This window comes from Typopeltis vanoorti, chromosome 21, assembly GCF_054136105.1.
Source record: "Typopeltis vanoorti isolate ZY-2024b chromosome 21, IOZ_Tvanoo_1.0, whole genome shotgun sequence".
Lineage (NCBI taxonomy): Eukaryota > Metazoa > Arthropoda > Arachnida > Uropygi > Thelyphonidae > Typopeltis > Typopeltis vanoorti.
The window spans coordinates 69,920,863-69,940,832 of NC_143569.1; the positions used below are offsets into that span (position 1 = coordinate 69,920,863).

At 34.7% G+C, this 19,970-nt stretch overlaps 1 protein-coding gene across 8 annotated transcripts in view; it reads right to left on the minus strand.

Moving 5' to 3' along the window:
- Nucleotides 1-19,970, minus strand: part of LOC150094955 (MAGUK scaffold protein DLG1-like) — a 377,157-nt gene that overhangs the window by 148,294 nt on the left and 208,893 nt on the right. For all 8 annotated transcript variants that reach the window (XM_090411306.1, XM_090411313.1, XM_090411309.1 and 5 more), the window contains exons 8-9: nucleotides 17,065-17,248; nucleotides 4,805-4,889 (exon numbers count right to left, since the gene is read on the minus strand). In XM_090411306.1, the coding sequence (XP_090267432.1) occupies nucleotides 4,805-4,889; nucleotides 17,065-17,248 (269 nt within the window). The remainder of the gene's footprint in view (nucleotides 1-4,804; nucleotides 4,890-17,064; nucleotides 17,249-19,970) is intronic.

Sequence of the window (19,970 nt, forward strand, 5' to 3'; positions counted from 1 at the left end):
CAGTTAAAATTAGTTCAAGCACTACTTTGTTCATAGCTGGTTTAGTGTTTTGATTAATTTCTCTCTTATTTGATATAACTTTATTCAACTGGCTCCCACTCATATCATCTCTGCTTATTTATCTATTTCCATATTTATCTACACATCTTCAATAAAAAGTGGCCTAATGAGCTGAAATATTAGAAATATGTAAGATGACTAAATTAAATTATATATACAGGTGTCAGAAATACTAGTTACTTAGTTCTTTGTATATATCTGAATATCTATTTCTCAACATTGAACAAAATGCACAATCATAACTTTGGAACTGATCTTTGATCATTCTTTTCCTAACGATAACTCAGTGCTAAAGTGATGGTCATACAGATGACTTTTAAGGCTTGAAGGAGTCTAAATCAAGGGGGTGTATATATGCCATGGTATCATCCAATGATCAAACTTTGAAATCTGCTTGGTGGGTAATATGTGGTGTAGCATAGGTCAAAATGCAATGTTGCCATTTCATCTAACGATCTCAGGTTGGGTGTTTTTCTTTGTAGGACTTAATCCTCTAGCCACACAAAAAAGTTCATAATACTTAGTATCACAAAACATTTGTTTTTATAATAACTGACTTTCTAATAAGAGACCTTTTAACAGACCTCCTCTCATTTTTCTCAGATGTTGTGCCTGATCTTCTAATATCAGTACTGTTCACAGGAAATAAGTTTTGATGAATTTCTCAGGTCTTTCTTCTCATGATTTGACTAGGAACACAATGAAAATCTGTTGCTGCATGCAAACATCGAATGGGCTGGTCATTGTTGAAAATATAAAACAAAAATGAATAAATAAATCCAATTTTTATTTATATAAAAAAGAGGGTAAAAAATTGATGAATTAGTAAACATTTAGGATTTAATAAAGCAAATGATTTTACTTTTCAGTCCATGCTTGTTTATGTAAATACACAGTTTTATCTTAAATATTAGATAAATTTATTTCCTTTCTTGTAATAATAATAATAATAATAACAGTGTCAGAATAACAATACCATACTATCATATTTTGAAATCATAACATGAATCAGTTATGTAGGTAGTTTTGGTATTGAGCCCACATTTTAATATAAAGAGTTTATTAAAAATAAACAATAAAAACCTGACAAGTTTCATGCATCGTAAGACTCGCATCATCAGGGCTAATGGTGCATAAAAGTTTTGCACAACAAAAGCCTATTAACGATTAATTACACATATTAGATGTTTTTTTTTATAACCTCACAACTGTTAAATAATTTATAGACCAGAATACAAATGTTACATTCGTTACTGTATGCATGTTGGAACATGGCTAGTTGTTGCTATCATATTCTGTGATATTACGTGCTACATTCTAGGTCCATGGCAGTTAAATTTTTGATGAAAGCAGATCATACTTGATGTAAAATTAAGCATTGGTTTTTATTGCATTGTGTAGGGATTCTAAGCATTTGAAAGGCTTCTTTAAATTTTCTTGTGAAACAGTTATCAATATATGACATTTATGTTTGTTGCCAGAGTACTTGATGGCCAGTAGTGGTTGTGTGGAATGCCAGACCTGATTTATGCTCTCTTCTTTTTTCAATGTCTTTTAAGTGTCCAGACATGTGGATTTCTCCTAACCTTCCTATCTGACCTACATAACAAATGCCACAAGAGCAATGAATCTTATAGATGCCTGGTTTTTTCGCTGGTGATGTGGAGGTTTTAGTGAATGAAGGAATCTAGATTTTTTTTGTAAAGGTAAAAAAGTCACTTTTATGTTGTATTCATGGAGCAATGCGGCCACTTTGTCCGTGATATTTTTGATGTAAGGCAGTGTGATTGGCATTCTTGAAATCTTGTTTAAGTAAGGGAGTTGAAGGAGATGTATTAAGAATTTTTCTGATCATCTTGGGTTCAAAACCATTAAGTGCAAAGTTCTGTGTCAGGTAGTGCAGTTCTTCATTACTTTTAATTGATGTCCTGTCTCATAAAGTTTTAATTATGCCTATCTTTTGCAATGGATGGTGGTGCGAAGCAGAATTTAAAAATCTTCCCGTTGTGGTAGGTTTTCTGTATACGGAGAAGGATAACCTTTTTTCCTCTTCATTTACTTTGACAAGGATATCAAGGAAAGGTATTATTTGTGCTGTTCTAGTTCAATAGTGAATTTTATATTGGGATGAAAGTTGTTCAAGTAATCTTTGAAAGCAATCAGCGCATCCATCGTTCCTGACCAAATGACATTGACGTAACGCAGCCAAACTTTTAGTTTTTTCTGATAGGTTTTTAATGCATTAGTTTTGAAATTTTCCATAAACAAGTTGGAGAAAGGCAGGAACCCATGGCAAGTCCTTCTTTTTGTTCCCAATATTTGTCTTGAAAAATGAAAAAGGTGTTTTCCATGTACTGTTTGAATAATCCTACAGTGTCGGGTGGGAAAAGATTCCAAGTAGATCCACTGTGTCAATTCTGGGTACATTGGTGAAGGGACTGATTATATTGAAACTTGCTAAGAAGGTTCTATATTTATATCTTTTACCTTTTGTTATGTAGGCCAGACAGGAAGGTCAGGAGAAATCCGCATGTATGAACATGTAAAAGACAGCGAAAAAAGAAGAGAGCATAAATCAGGTCTGGCATTCCACACAGCCATTACTGACCATCAAGTATACTCTGGCAACAAACAAAAATGTCATATATTGATAATAACTGTTTCACAAGAAAATGTAAAGAAGCCTCAAAATGCTTAGGATCCCTACACAATGCAATAAAAACCAAGACTTAATTTTACATCAAGTATGGTGTCAGCTTTCATCAAAAATTTAATTGCCACAGACCTAGGATATAGCATGCGTGATACCACAGAATGTGATAGCAATAACTAGCCATGTTCCAACATGCATACAGTAATGAATGTAACATTTGTATTCTGGTTTATAAATTATTTAACAGTTGTGAAGTTATAAAAAACACACATCTAATATGTGTAATTAATCGTTAATAGGCTTTCATTGTGTAAAACATTTATGTACCATTAGCCCTGATGATGCAAGTCTTATGATGCATGAAACTTGTCAGGTTTTTATTGTTTATTTTTAATAAACTCTTTATATTACAATGTGGTCTCAATACCGAAAACTACCAACATAACTGCTTAACCACAGAAACCTACATGTACATAAATCAGTTACGTTATTTTGTTTGTATTCAGTATTTTTATAATTTTTTTAAAGATTTTTAAAATATAGTAAGCTGCTGTGTTTGGGAATAAAATCTCAACTTTTTTAAACAAAATGTTTCCTATAGTTTCATTATCCCTTCTATTTAATAATGTGACATTACTTAGGATATATATGCAAGCTCTGTGGTTATTATCCATAATAAAGTGAGAAACACGTAGCGAGTGGTACAGCAAAGAAGAGAAAGAAAGGGGAAAGAGAGGGATGAGAAGGAACAAAAAAGGATTGTATAGCAAAGAAAGAGAGGAGAGTAAGAAGGCAATACTGTATGTTGATTCTATGGAGGAAAAAAAAAGTGTATTTCACAAGAATGTGGAAAAATCATGTTTTCCAGGTATGAAGATTAAGAGATGTTACTGATGCTATCAGACTGCAATGAAGGAAAGTGGAAAGGCTGATTGTTTTAGTGGGTATGAATGATTTGAAAGGAAACAAGTGTCACAGAAATAAGATATGAAAGAGTTGCTAAAAGAAGCAAAAAAAAAAAGAAGAGTAAGAGAGTTAAGATTGCAAGAATCTGTTGCCATGTTATGGTAGGAGAAAACAATAATGATTGCGAACAATTCAATGCATAGGTTGTGGAGAAGGAATGATATTCTATTTGTAGATGTATGAAATGAATTCAATAGACGAAAGAACTTATATATATATATATGACTGCTAGATTACACTTCGATGGAGAGTTATACAACTGGAAAATTGTGAAATGAGAGTTTTGAAGTGTAGAATCAGGGAAAAACCACAGCTTATAATAATAATAGAAAGGATGCAAATCATGTGTGCAGGCTCCTCTCAGGCAAGTGAATAGGAGTGGAATGATCATAAAATGCCAATACAGTTTCTTGGATTTTGAATTTGAATGGGATAGTCATTATAAAATGCAAGGATAGTTTTTAGGTGGATTAGGAATAAGGATGAAGAGTTTTACATTAGTTATTTCTATGTGGGTAAAATTACAGTTAGTGAGACTTAGTTAACAGAAAATAATATAGAATGTAATGAGGACTGTTCCTTTTCAGGGAGAATAGATAATACAAAACAGGATGGGAGGAGGTGTACTGCTGATATAAGCAGAAAAACAAAACACCAGGAGTCAACAAAATCTACTAGTCATGTGGGATTTGTAATTTAAGATAATTATAATGCAATTTTTTTTTATTCTTTATAAAAAAAAGAGCATATTAAATAAAATAAAATTAGAGTATTAAAGAATAAAGGAAGGTGGAAAGAAACTAATTTACAAAAAATCCTTCACATGGTGAAAGATGTTTTGCTGCTTGGCAAGAATTACATTTCAAGGAAGAAAGAAGCATGGGAACCCAAGTCACATAATATGTAATATATCTCAGATCTCATAGTAATATATCACTTACATTGGTCAGTGTAATTTTTTTTTTTTAATAGTTAAACAAAATAAAGGTATTACAAATGCAGCAAAATACCTTCTAATACCAAGGTTTGTCAAAATTCACCAGAGCTATACTAAACAGATGTTATGGTAAACAATCAACTTTTTTCAACCAGATAAGCAATTTTCATTCCTTACGAGGCACTTACTTGGAGATGTCTTCTACACTGGCAGTCCTCGGAGTACTTGGATTTGTTATTCCTTCACTTGGATAATCTGATGCAGTAACACTTACTATAAAGAAGAAAGGGGGAAATCGACTATGTAATATAACTCTTAATAAAAAAAAAAATAGCATATATCAAGATCACACATTTTTAACTGTACCAAGTTAACAGCATAAGTCAACTACTGATTATATATTTGGTTTAATCCTTTATCCAAGTGTAAGCAAAACAAAATTTGCACCTGAAGTATTTTTTCAGGACTGGGGCAACTCGTGGTAAAGGTGGTATAAGTTCTCATCACTTGCCTTAGTATCTCCCATAATGCAAAGCACATCGCCTTGTGGACATGTATAATGCTATGCATTAAGGGAAGGGCCACTTCCCAGACCTGGTTTCGGCTTTTATTGAGGTCTCATCAGTGGGAGCCAGACCCAGAGGTGGAAGTAATGGAGAAGTCATATTTACCTATACCAGTTGCCAAAAGGTGTCACACCTTATTATTAAAATTCTCTAGATTAGAGATAAGTTGATGGAAGTTTTTTCACTTGGCTATGCTACCAATTATATATTTGGTTTAATCCTTTATCCAAGTGTAAGCAAACAAGGTTTGTGCCTGAAGTATTTTCAGGACTGGGGCAACTCATGGTAAAGATGGTATAAGTTCTCATCGCTTGCCTTAGTATCTCCCATAATGCAAAGCACATCTCCTTGCGGTCTGGCTCCTACTGATGAGACCTCAATAAAAGTCGAAACCAGTCTGGGTAGTGGCACTTCTCTTAATGCATAGCATTATACATGTCTGCGTACTAAATAGGCCAGGTCCTTTTTTAAAGAATCCCACTAATGCAGGTAAAGCAGACCTGTGTAGAATATAAAGAGATTTCAGAAAGTTTTTTTTTTTTTTTTTGCTTCAATCAAGTAAATTATAATAGGCAAATTATATTCTTGTTTTAATTCTATACCCAAGCATAAGTATCTGCACTACTAGTTACTTGTATACTGAGGCTGATGAATTCAAATCAGTTGCCTTTGTATTCCATAATATAAAGCATATTCACCTTCTTATATGTATATTGCACTGCATTATGGGAAGGATCTGTATTTATTTAAACTCAGATAAACTGGGTTTAAATAAAGATCAAAACCAGTCTGGTAGTGACAATGTCCATAATGCAATGCAATATACAAATCCAAAAGAATGTGTGTTTTGCATTATACTAAGGCAATGGATTTGAAACCATTATGGAGTCTAATGGTTTCAAATCCATTGCCTTGGTTAGTTGTGTATGGAGTAGACTCCATACACAACTAACCTAATTATGAATATACCAAAGTGCAAACTTTGCTTATGTTTGGGTATGCCGTCTGACCGCAGATGCGAGACCCCTTGACAGTTCTGCCCAAGGTAGAAGAAGGCGATTCCGTTCCGATAATAGTGTAATCAATGATGAGTGTTTATTTTTATATCGGAAAATTAGCTTTTCTTTTATGAAAATTCTAGTTTTGAAAGTGATAACTATTTTGCTTTTACAACAGCTGGCAAATTTTATGTAGAAAGTATGAAATCTGGAGGTAGACGATATTCAACCAAATGCTCAAATATGAAGGTAAAAGAAGGTATAAGAAGCTGAAAGCAAATGACTGGAGTAGCACTCTCATAGCACCCCATCTATATATAAAGGGGAAATAAAATTAAATTCCTCTGCGACTTACACAGAGGAACCTCTCTAATAAGTTTCAGTAAGATTTATGTAAGCATATACTTAACATATGACACATCCTTACCTCACATTAGGGACATGTGAGGTAAGGATGTAGCCTCTCTGACTGCTCCTGACCTTAGTATCAAAACAAAATGTTTTCTCATTCCTCCTATTTGTGTATTGGCTGACACACAAATCGTGACAGCTTCTTCTATTGAAATCAAAAGTGCATTGGGGGGGTTGAAGGTAATATTGTAGAAAACCTATTCCAGCCTTCCCAAAACTTCAGTTCCAATGCTATCAAATATATCTGAGATGTTTTAGAGTGGTAAATAAGATTCATTAGGGAACATATGAATTAATAATAATTTCTTGGTAATGTCTGAGAAAGATCCTAAGCTCCTCACGTCAGAGACACAGGACACTCCTTTCTCAGGCATATGGTTGCAGAGCACGTAACCACCCGGCTAAGCGTGCAGACCTAAACAAAACATAAAAGAATTGATTTTTTTTTCCACAGAAATACATGAATTTTTGATTACTAAACCAGCACATAAACCTATTCTTTCAGAAGACTGAAATGAAAATGTCCCTGTATAGCAAAAAACCATCCCTTTCTCCCCTCCCCAACAGACAAAATACGGCAGATGAAAAAAAAAAAAAAAGCAGCTTTATTGTATCACTAAACACAGTACAGAGAAAATTACTCTATGTACTGTATTTAGTGATAATCATTAATTAGTGTAATTACAGACAAATGGAATTAAAACGACTCTGCATAATGAAAAACAATTTTCCTCCCACAGACATTATATACTGCATACAAGCAAGAAAAACAAAGTTTTACTGTAGCATCAAACCCAGTATATAACTAAATACATTGTCTTAACAACCTATTTCAAAATCAAATAAACACACACACAGTTGACCCATGAACAATGTGGGGGTTAGGGGTGGCGACTCCCCATGTTGTTCAAAAATCCACATATAACCTTTGACTCCACAAAAAATTTAACAGCCTACTGTTGATCTTACCGATAACAAACAGTCGATTAACACATATTTTACTATATTCTTACAATAAAGTGAAATAGAGAAAAGAAAATGCTATTAAAGTAAATTCATAAGTGAAAAACATTTACAGTACTGTATCGATACCACCAGTTTACATCATCTATTTACAAGATGAATCTGTCTGTCAGTACCTACATCAATATTGTCAAAATACTGTAGATATTATACATATTACTAATACTAGACATCAAAAATGAAGAGATAATGTGAAAAATACATTTATATTTATTTACAGGTATAATGATTCATGCATTGATAACGAAGAAGCAACAGTATGATTGCTTCGCAGTAGCCTAGCTAATGAATAAATCATTATAAAATTCTTATTTCATGCTAATTAATTAATAAATAACATTTAATTTTGTGCAGTTATGATTTAATACCGCATCCTTACGTTTGTTTACATTTCTCTCCACTGCAAATGGCCATGTATGGTCGATAAGTGTTTGTGTGTATACGTTTTAACTGTTTATAATAGATTTGTGTATATTTTATGGTAGTAAATAATAAAATAGATTAGTACGTACATATATTTTATGCATTCATGACAACGTTTTCTTAATTTTTTTCAATATTTCCAGACTACGCAATTTTAAATTGTCGCAACTTTCCAAAAAAAAAAATTTCAAATATTTATTCAAAAAAACACCTGTGTATAAGTAGAGCGGAGCACTTCAAATACGTGTTCTTCAAGGGTCAATTGTATTATACATGTGTGTGCGTTAAGATTATCTCTACAGTCCCTGCATCCCCTCATTGCTTGCATATATAGGGTTCCAAAAATACACAAAGAAAACACGCCACTAAGATCATTGTAGATGATATTGATTCCCCTATTTATAAGTCACCCAAATATTTAGCAAAATTATTAAAATCTTACAGGCTCTTAATTCTTAGATTAAGAATTCTGAACACTGTTTCCATAATTAAGGACATACGTCTACAAGATGAAATCTTAGCCATTTTCGATGTTACTTCTCTGTTTACTAATGTACCCACAGAAGAAGTATTAGTTCTTTTAAGAGATAAATTATCTAAAAAAAAAAATAATAAAAATCTTGACAATCGTATAAATTCAGGATATTTAATTTTTGGAAACATGATCTACAAGCAAAATTACAGTTTAACCACGGGCAAACTTCTATTTTCTGTACGTGTGAATATATACTTAGAAGCTTTCGAAGAAAATGCTATATACTCCTTTCTGTTAAAACCAAGATTATGGAAAAGATATATAGATGACACTTTCTTGATTTGGGACCATGGTACAGATTCACTCCAAGAGTTCTTGAATCATCTTAACAACCAACATCATTAGTGATGAATGAAGTGGAGGTGACTAGTCTACTATGTCTTAATGTGAACACATCTGTGGGATTGGATGGTATACCGGCACGGGTCTTGCGTGAAGCGGCTAAGGAATTATCAGTGCCCTTGACCATGTTGTTTAATCTGAGTCTCAGGTCTGGTTTAGTCCCGAAGGTGTGGAAAGAGGGGAAAATAGTTTCACTGCATAAAGGAGGATCCAAGACTACGGTTGCAAATTACCGACCAATCAGCATATCGGGAGTCATTGTGAAGGTCTTGGAGAAAGTAGTCAAGGGAAAAATACAGGAATGGATTGATCAAAATGAGATACTGTACAGGGGACAGCATGGCTTTGTGAAGGGTAGATCATGCTTCAGTAACTTGCTCAAGTTTTATAACAAGGTGACGGCTGAACTGGATAAGGGAAATGGGTTTACAGTGATACTGCTGGACCTGGCAAAGGCGTTTGACAGGATACCACATGGAATACTAATCCGTAAACTACAACATATGGGAATGGATATAGGGTTGGTGAGATGGATAGGTGGTTGGTTGTTGGAGAGATATCAAAGAGTAGTTTATTCAGGAGTAGAGTCCAAAAGACGGCCTGTAACTAGTGGTGTGCCGCAGGGTTCTGTTATTGGACCACTGCTGTTTAATCTGTTCATTAACGATATAGGGAAGGATCTAAGTTGAACAATTCATTTGTTCGCTGAGGATGCAAAGTTGGGTAGGCAATAGTGAATGCAGAAGATGTCAAAGTCTTGCAGGATGACTTAGATAGATTGGAGTTCTGGGCTAAGGAGAATGGATGTCAATTTAATGTGACAAAATGTAAGGTTATGCATTTTGGGGTGAAAAGATTAGCAGCAGTATACCACATTGGTGGAACTGTACTCCAAGAGATTGATGAGGCCAGGGACTTGGGAGTGTTGGTGGATAGGGAGATGAAGTTTAGGGGGCACATTGCAAAAGTAGCTAAATCAGCTCATCAACTCACTTGGTTGTTGAAAAATACCTTGACGAGCAGAGACAAGCAAGTTATTGTACCTCTGTACCAAGCCTTGATAAGACCTCATCTCGACTATTGTGCCCAGATTTGGTCACCTCGGTTCCTTCTTGATGGGGAGGAGGTGGAGAGGATCCAGAGGCGAGTGACTAAGATAATAACAGGTCTATGGAATGAACCATATGAGAACAGGTTGAAGATTTGTGGGTTGCAGAAACTAGTTGATAGGCGGAGAAGGGGAGATATGATTGAGACATTCAGATTGCTAAAGGGATTCTATAGGATTAATTCAGAGGATATTTTTGAGATCAGGACTGGTGGTGGGAGAACTAGGGGACACCTATGGAAGCTGGGCAAGAGTGTGGTTAGCAGGGGTGTTAGAGCTGGGTTCTTTACTTTTAGAGTGGTAAATGAGTGGAATAAGCTGCCAGAGTCTTTGTGGGTGCTATGACGGTGAACGAGTTCCAGGCAAGGTATGATAGATACTGTAAGAATGTAATCGCATAGTTGTGTGGACATGACGTTTAGGGCCTCCCTCGATGAGTCTAACGACTCCTGGAGTTGCCCGAAATAATAATAATAATCATAGGATAAAATTTACTGCAGAACCAGAAGTTAACAGTTCACTTCCTTTTCTTGATGTAAAACTTGATCATTCATCTGGTAAACTAAAAATCTCTATCTACAGAAAGCCTACATATACTATCAGATATCTTTATTCACAGTCCCATCATCATCCACCTCAAAAGTTCGGTATTATTTCAACTTTAGAAACCTGTGTGCTCCCATCAGCGAAGAAGAGGAGATCACTAAAGAATTAAAACTGCTTTTATCAATTTTCCAAAAGAATGGTTATCCTAAGCAGAAGATATCTATACTCTTGTTTAATCCTTCTACACACCATACAGAGGAGAGTAAATGACATGAAAAATTATATCGCCATTCTGTATATCGGCTCCATTTCTAATAAATTTGCTAAAATCCTCAAGAAATATAAAATTTGTACCTTATTAACCGCCTTACTAAAAATCATTGTTACAGAAAATTATTTGTTATCATTGTTACAAAAAAGACTAAAATCATTGTTACAGGAAAATCCCTATCAATACAGAGCATATAGACATCAGCGGGGAAATAAAACAAGTGAAAAGCTTTAAATATTTAGGAAGCCTACTAACAGAAGATGGCAGATCAAGAGAATAAATAAGATCAAGAATAAACAATGCAAAAGCCCAATTCTCTAAGATGAAAAGCATTTTAACAAGAAACCTCAACCTACAATTGAACAAAAAAATTAGTAAAGACATTGATATGGAGCATTGCATTGTATGGATGTGAAACCTGGATTCTAGGCAGAGAAGATGTAAGAAGATTGGAGGCTTTTGAAATGTGGTGTTGGCGTCGCATGAACAAAATAAAATGGACAGAAAAAAAATCAAACCAACAAGTCCTGAGAGAGATAAACGAAACAAGAACTCTAATAAAATCGATCAAAATTAGAAGGGATAGGTGGCTTGGACATATACTTCAACATGATGGACTTGTGAAAAGAATAACTGAAGGCAAAATAGAGGGGAAAAGAAGAAGAGGCAGACCAAGGAAAAGCTCTCTTGACGAAATCAAAGACAGCACAGGTTTGAGGAGTTACTAGGAGGTTAAGAAGAAAGCCAATGACAGAGCGGAATGGAAGAAATTGCTGCTGAGCCACCAGTCCCAAGACTGATGCAACTGATGATTAACCACCTTAAAAAAGCTTTGATCATGGTTTCATCCAGTAAAACCGAAACATAACAGCTTGAAATATCCAGATGTATACCGTCTTTGGCGTGACTGTAATTCCCAATATTATGGACAAACAGAAAAAAAAATCAATCGAGCTTCATATCAAAGAGCATCTCAGAGCCATCACCTATGGTAGAACCAGGGCCACAGTCTGATCTAGTCATGTGCTTAATTCTTCTGATCCCAATCACCATCAGTCCACTATACACTCAGTCAACTGGGATAGATCCAAAATTATTTTAAACGCTATGATGAAGTTGAAAGCAAAATCTTAGAATCAACAGAAATTGCACTAAATTCTGTTCACATCAATGTCAACCTCAGCCACAACCTTTCTGATGGTTATTCCTCTGCTATTCAGCTGAGGCAGTCTCGAGACCATGTCTTCATGCACAAGAACAACAATGCAGCTGGTCCACAAATCCATTCTAATTTGAGCAATTTGTTAATAATTTAAATCTTTAGTGCTGTACCTAAGTAATGTTTCTTATGTATCTCTTTTTTTCATCTATGTATTATGTACCCAATGAAGTCTTCTAGAAAGACAAAACTAGTAGTGCCTTTAAAAATACAGTAGTCCCCGCAGGGGATGGGATCCAGAAAAGTCACCACCAGCACATTTTGTCCCTGTAGATAATGAGTAAGCTACAAAAATGTAAACAATACACCTAATTTTTTAATAATTCTAATTTATTTTGTTTTAATAGAATAAATGCCCATTATTATTGTTTAAAACTTGAAGTGGTATGCAATGCCTCTAAGGTAATCAATTACATTACAATTTTGAAAATCTTAGTGCTATTGTTTTGATTCCAGCAGAAATTGCAGCATACTTCTTGTTTCTTTGATTGCCTGAATTACCGGCAATTAGTTGTGTAATTTTGAAATTGTGCAGCCCTTGTTGTTTCTTTAAAGAATCAATAAATCGGTAAATATTTGGGAATGAAGTAGCACAAGTTTCTTGAAATCCCCTGTGTCACCCCTCCACGGCATTGACGTTGCTGATCATTCAGTGTTTGTGTGTAAACATTCCACAATTCGATGGCAAAAATGGGCAATTGCCTGCCTCTCCGTTGTCTTCTTCCAATATATGTATCTTCAAAGTAGTTTGCAATCACCATAGCTTCAATAGGGAAGTCATCAGCTTCAACTAAATCTTCAAATGCTTGAATAACATTAGCAGGAGGAATAAATGCCAATGCCAGAATCATTAGAATCCAATGAGCAAATTCATGGTCTTGTTCGTATTGGGCTTTTAAACCTTCATCCTGTACTTTTCGCCAAACGCTTTGGGAAAGATGAAAAAAAAAACAAAGTATTTACAATATTAGGAAATTCTTGTTAGAAGGCTTGCATGGCACTTTATTCGAAATCTGTCATAAGTCGCTGGGGTCGGAGACCCAGTTGTAGATTTTTAACTTCTTGAAGCAACTTGACATATGTGGCATGTGTTTTGTTTGGTAGAAGCACATAGATCACTGGAATAACTGCATTGAATTGAACCACATGAATTATATAAAGCTGCTGGAAATGTGTGGGTACTGTGCTAAAAGTTGCATCAGAAAACCACTCCTGCTATGCGCTAATAACTGAAGATTGTTACTAGTGGAAAAAATAAGCATGTGACCCGGAAGCAGTTCGTCCTGAGAATCATACATCAAAAACTGTTGTACATTGCCATCGATAATAATTTCTTGATAATTTTGTGGAATTACTAGGTCCTAGAGATTGATCGGTAAAGCAGGAGTACCATTGTTGCATCGAACATGACAATCGTTCGTTTAAGTGAATCCTTTTTTAGGAAGTAATGCAGCGACAATGGCGTGAGCCTCTGCAATTACTGATGTAACAATTTGCTGTGGCCGTTCATTCGCATGTTGCTGTATTTGACCAATCAATTGCAATGCTTCCGACCTTGCAGCTTGAGCTGCATGGTTATGTTTAGTTACGACTTTCACAACTGGGCCTTCCAAACCCTCTGTTCAAACACGTCCTTTGCAGGTTGCGTTTTTCACAAGCCCAGATTCCATGTTGTTCATCGACAGTTCTCTTTGAAAATACGTAAATGTGGTTGTCATCATCTACCAATTTTCTTTTGCCTCTAATTGATGGAACACTTTTTGCCACTGTACACACAGGATTAATCAATCAAGATGCAAAAATAATATGTAGATATTGCACTGCCTGCGTGTGCAATATCTACATATTATTTTTTTATGTAGCATTGGTGGTGCATCACACGATGCACTGCCAATAATGAGGCAGTGAAAACAGCAAACGCGCACTGTCCACCGTTCCCCCCCCCACCACCACCACCATGTCTGTCGCTAACCACGTGACTATTGCCCTCGTGCTCAAGTATGTATTCTTTCCATTGTGAAAGGATTAACAGTTCCAGTTAATACTTTCACAATGGAAAGAGAACCCTGAAAACATACAAAAGGGGAGAAATTAGTTTAAAAGCTACGTGATAATTTGTACACGAATGTAATTTTAAAAATTTGTTCGGAAAAGTTAGAGTTATCCGAAGTTCACTTTGAGTAATCGACAGAGTTTAACATTGAATCTCCACTGAAGGGGCTGGGACTTCAATAAAAATTCGAGTTATCAAGAGTTAACTGTATTTACATTTTTGTAACCTACTCGTTATCTACACGGGGTGAAATGTTGGGGGCAACTTTTCCATAAACCGCAGGGGGATATGTTTCAAGACACCTCAGGGATAGTACTGAACCCTATATATACTATACTTTTGCTATACATACATACATATCTATGATAAAGTTTAATTTATAAATTAGGCACAGTAAGAGATTAACAACAATAACTAATAACAAAATAGAACAATTATAACAACATACTATAATAAAAATTATCTGAATGCAAATGGAATCTTAGTAACCTCAGCATAAAATAATAATAATAATTATTTATTATTATTATTTATTTATTATTTTATGAAGTCAAGAACTTTCACTTTTTCCACTTAAAAGGAAGCACTTTGGGCTTTTCTTTGCCATATCCGAATTGCTAGCATCACTACTCTTGCACTTTGGGGCCATTATTAAGTAAAATAAGGGTTACTTGAACACAGGCACTGCGACAGTCAATCTGATAATTGAGAACTAATCAGAACAGCCAATTTAAACTTATAAATTGTCTTTTACTAAAAGAAAGAACACAATATGGCTTCATTTCAGCAATGTAAAATTACATAGCCAAAGTTTATATTAAATCCAATATTACTTCAAAGCCGAATGTTCGTAGAAACTATGAAAGTTTAGTAAGCTGACCTGAGAGCTTACGAGAATACAATCCTCGGCATCTCTGAGTTGCCTTAGCTACTTAAATCAAGTAGCGCAAGCTAAGGCAACTCGGGCATGCTGAGGATTGTATAAGCTCTCAGGTCAACTTACAAAACGTCCATAGTTTCTACAAAAATTTGGCTTTAAAATAATGTTGGATCTAACATCCACTTTGCCAATGTAATTATAAATTGTTTATTTCTGGAATTGTTCATTTAATATTTTTGGACTGGGGTTGACTGTAGATAAGGGGGGGGGGCTACCACAGTTTTTCTAATTTAACACTCGGCTATAATCATAAGTGATTCTCCTCGAATTTTTTTTTTTTTTTTTTTTTTTTTTTTTTTTACATACACACACACATATACAAAGCGTGAATATGCTGGAAACTTTTGATATGACTTCTTTCCTTTGCTTTCTGAGTCCACTTTGGAGTTCTGCTTCATCTCTGAAAACTGCTAAACTGATATTTTCAAACTTTTGTAGGCATATTTCTTTTCATTATCATATTATCTTTTATTTTGTTCAAAACTAAATGGCATTTGTTTCCTATTTCAAATATTGCTGATATCCTGAACTCATGTGAAGGTCATTAAATAAATAAAACATGTAAGGCTTTCATTATTTCATCTTTATGTTAGAACAAGGTCTTTGTGTAGACTAGTCCATTTGAACAGAAACTGAGTGGGTATCATTATATATTAGCTTTGCTCTTTTCTCCAAATTTTTCCAAACCACATGCCTTTTATTCATTTCCTATTCTGCTGTTTAATCTCCAACAAGGACCAGCTTTTCCTTTATGATTTTATAGATGACTTCTCTAATTACTCTATAAAAATTCCTTGTTGTCTAATTTTCCATTTCAAAAATTGGACAACAAGACTTATTTGTGCCACTCTACTTGAAACTGCTTGCCATTCAAGAAGTTTATTTTCTTATTTAGTGTTGAATGCTAAACTATTCCTTCCTTTCTCTGATCACTACTGCTAAATACAACATCTTATAATTATTTAATTATTAATTAGTAGAAGTGCAGTTATTTTTGTCTCTTTCATCTCAGTAATCTGCCAGCTAGTTGTTTTCCACTGATGCATCTTATATTGATACGTCTATCTTCAAATTCTACTGATGCTCATTTTGTTCCAGTAGCTGACTTCATTGTTGTCCTGGTTACCTGAAGAAAACAGCAAGGACATCGTTTAACCATAATGTCTCAGCTGCCATGACATTTCATTATGTCACACCACATTTCTTTTTTTTTTTTTTTGTTTAAAACCAATAGAGAATTTAAAACCAATTGTCTAATTTTCCATTTCAAAAATTGGACAACAAGACTTATTTGTGCCACTCTACTTGAAACTGCTTGCCATTCAAGAAGTTTATTTTCTTATTTAGTGTTGAATGCTAAACTATTCCTTCCTTTCTCTGATCACTACTGCTAAATACAACATCTTATAATTATTTAATTATTAATTAGTAGAAGTGCAGTTATTTTTGTCTCTTTCATCTCAGTAATCTGCCAGCTAGTTGTTTTCCACTGATGCATCTTATATTGATACGTCTATCTTCAAATTCTACTGATGCTCATTTTGTTCCAGTAGCTGACTTCATTGTTGTCCTGGTTACCTGAAGAAAACAGCAAGGACATCGTTTAACCATAATGTCTCAGCTGCCATGACATTTCATTATGTCACACCACATTTCTTTTTTTTTTTTTGTTTAAAACCAATAGAGAATACAGCTTAGTCAAATAAGTTCCAAACTGCTAGTCTTTCTTGTGTTTTCAGTATCCAGATGAAATTGTATCACGAGAAGGTGAGAATGAGGTCAGTTCCCTGGATGGTTCTCTACATTCATTAAACATAAGTGAGGTCTCCTCCCAGTTATCTTTAAGCAACTAAACATATGAATAAGAATGAGAAATAATTATTCTGTGGCACTGAGGAAAAACAGTGCTGTTTCCAAAAAGAAAAGTGGGGAATGAACTTCATGCATTACATTTTATATAAAAGTAATAATTAAATATAAAACTCATCACTAAGCATACAAGCATTAACTTACATGGAGGTGTAACCATTCTTGTTGTATCCTGTGCTGGAGGAGGAGGTGGAGGTGGAAGTGAATGATTCATATATACAGTTGGAGTAACAGACTTGATTACGGTCAACACAACTCTATCAGTGGTAGCTTTCAACGTCGCTACAGCAGCTTCATGCATTACATTTTCTAAGTTTGTATCACCTACCTAAAAGAGAATAAAGAATAGGTTTTGAAATCACTGTTCTTTTAATGCGTTCAAATAAAAGAAAGAGCATGGACATGCTACAACATCAATATACAGATTCGAGAGAGAGAGATTGGAAATGAGCAGTATCACAAGGTTAGGTGGATTTAGGATTTACACAATGTTAGCAGTTGTAGGTGAAAAATACAGTTTTCTGGCACCAATAGAAGCTATAACTAAGATGTGTTTGTGCCAGGAAAAGCTAGAAGGCACAAAATAAATCAGATGATGTTTGAAGATTTGGATATTATCAAAAGTAAAAGAGAAACAATATGAGATCTTTTTTAAATAATGAAACCTGTGGTGCGATCATAATTAAAAGAAACACATGTATTAACCACAGTGAAAATTATTTAATTGTAAATATTTCATCCTAAGTATCTTAGGACATCATCAGTACAGTAGTTTAAAACAATAATAGGAATAACATGCCATTAGGGCGCATGATTACAATAGAATCTCACAAAAGGTGCGTAACGTGTACAGAAGTAAAAAAAAAAAAAATTATTTAACACAATTTTGTATGACAATTTCCCATACTTTAGGAATAGTAAGAACGTCGTTGCAGTTTAAGTTTGGTCTGTGTAGTAAGGCTTCAGAACTTTCTTTGTATAAACGTTCATGTTTATATAAAGATCTATGTAAAAGTTTACATAACATAACATAAAAGTTTACATAGATTTTTCCAAATGGATACTATGGTTTAGATTTTCAATTCCGTGTTAAGAGAGGCCAGATTTCTGCGGTTTAAAAAGACTAATGTGGTCTTGATGTTCCGAGATGCATTTCTGAACAGACCTACCTGTCTGTCCAAGGTAAGACAATTTGCATGAGCATGGAATCTCATAAACGCCAGGCAACATCAAAGGTGAGAGTTTGTCCTTAGTAGAAGGTAACAAGTTGTAAATTTGGTTGATAGGTTTGCAAGTAGTGGCAAAATTGTATTTCTTCATAATTTTAGAAAGACGTTTGGAGATGCCTTGGAAGTAAGGTATGGGCCTATGGACTTCTTTTCCTGTCTGGTTTAATGTGTGGAAAAGTGACTGATGATTTTTTGAGTTGTTTTAGGATTATATCCATTTAGAATGGCTGTATTTTTGATTACTTCTAATTCCTGGTTTAAAGATTCTTCAGAGGAGCAGAATTTGTGTGCTCTGGAAACTAGTGATTTAATAATGCCAGATTTCTGAGATGGATGATGAGCAGAAGAATTGTGAATGTAGTGACCTGAGAATGTAGGCTTGCGAAAGACAGACGTGGTGATGGAACCATCTTCTTTTCTTTGGATGTGTAAATCCAAAAAGGAGATACCCTGTGGAGATTCTTTTTCTAACATGAAGTTGATGCGATGATGAAGAAGGTTAATTTTATCTAGAAACATTTGTAATTCATGTTCGGGATGATCCCAGATTGCAAATACGTCGGCGACATATCTTAACCAAATTTTTGGTTTGGGTTCAAAAGTGAATATTTTTTTCTCATTACTTACAAACCTATCAACAAAATTTACAACTTGTTACCTTCTCCTAAGGACAAACGCTCACTTCTGATGTTGCCTGGCATTTATGAGATTCCATGCTCATGCAAATTGTGTTACTTTGGACAGACAGGTAGGTCTGTTCAGAAACGCATCTCAGAACATCAAGACCACATTTGTCTTTTTAAACTGCAGAAATCTGGCCTCTCTCAACACGGAATTGAAAATCCAAACCATTGGATCCATTGGGAAAAATCTAAACTTTTACATAGATCTTTATATAAACATGAACGTTTATACAAAGAAAGTTCTGAAGCCCTACTACATAGACCAAACTTAAACTGCAACGATGTTCTTACTATTCCTAAAGTATGGGAAATTGTCATACAAAATTGTGTTAAATAATTATTTTTTTATTTTTACTTCTGTAACAGATACGCACGTTTCATGAGATTCTATTGTAATCATGCGCCCTAACAGCATGTTATTCATATTATTGTTTTAAACTACTGTACTGATGATGTCCTAAGATACTTAAGATGAAATATTTACAATTAAATAATTTTCACTGTGGTTAATACGTGTGTTTCTTTTTATTAATATGAGATTTTTCTTGCAGGAAATCAGACAGGCCTACATTTTGATAGCAATGAAGTTCAGAAGGTTATACTTGCTCAAGAGCAAAGAGATCAGAGTTTGGAACATGGATGATCTTGAGCTTCTAATGATTAGCCACTAAGATTTGTCAAATGCAAAGAGAAATGGAGTGTCAGTGAAGCTGTAGATGGGATTTGAAGTTAGTGAGAGTAGTCAATTATATATAGGAGAGAGAGAGAGTGAGAGAAAGTACAGAGCCCTGGCAGGTATTCTGCATTCGTAGAAAATCTGAGGAGAGGAAGTCGACCCTACCTAGCTGCAGAAGATAGCAAGCAGACCATAGAGACAGAGGCCTGCTCAGCAGGACTCCGATGCCATACCCAATCAAATGCTTTAAGAAATTATGAGAACATGTGAGTGAGTTTCTCTAAAGCCTTTCCAATGGTGTGAGCCTCCATGTGGCAAAGAAGTTGGCTGTTATGACCTCCTGTCTCTCTCTCTCCTCTTTTTTTTTTTTTTTCCAGGAATGGGCTGTAAGCTTGAAGCGATATATGATGCATGTTAATTCTTGAGCATAAATTTTTAGAGTAATAGGAGGATAACATCAGA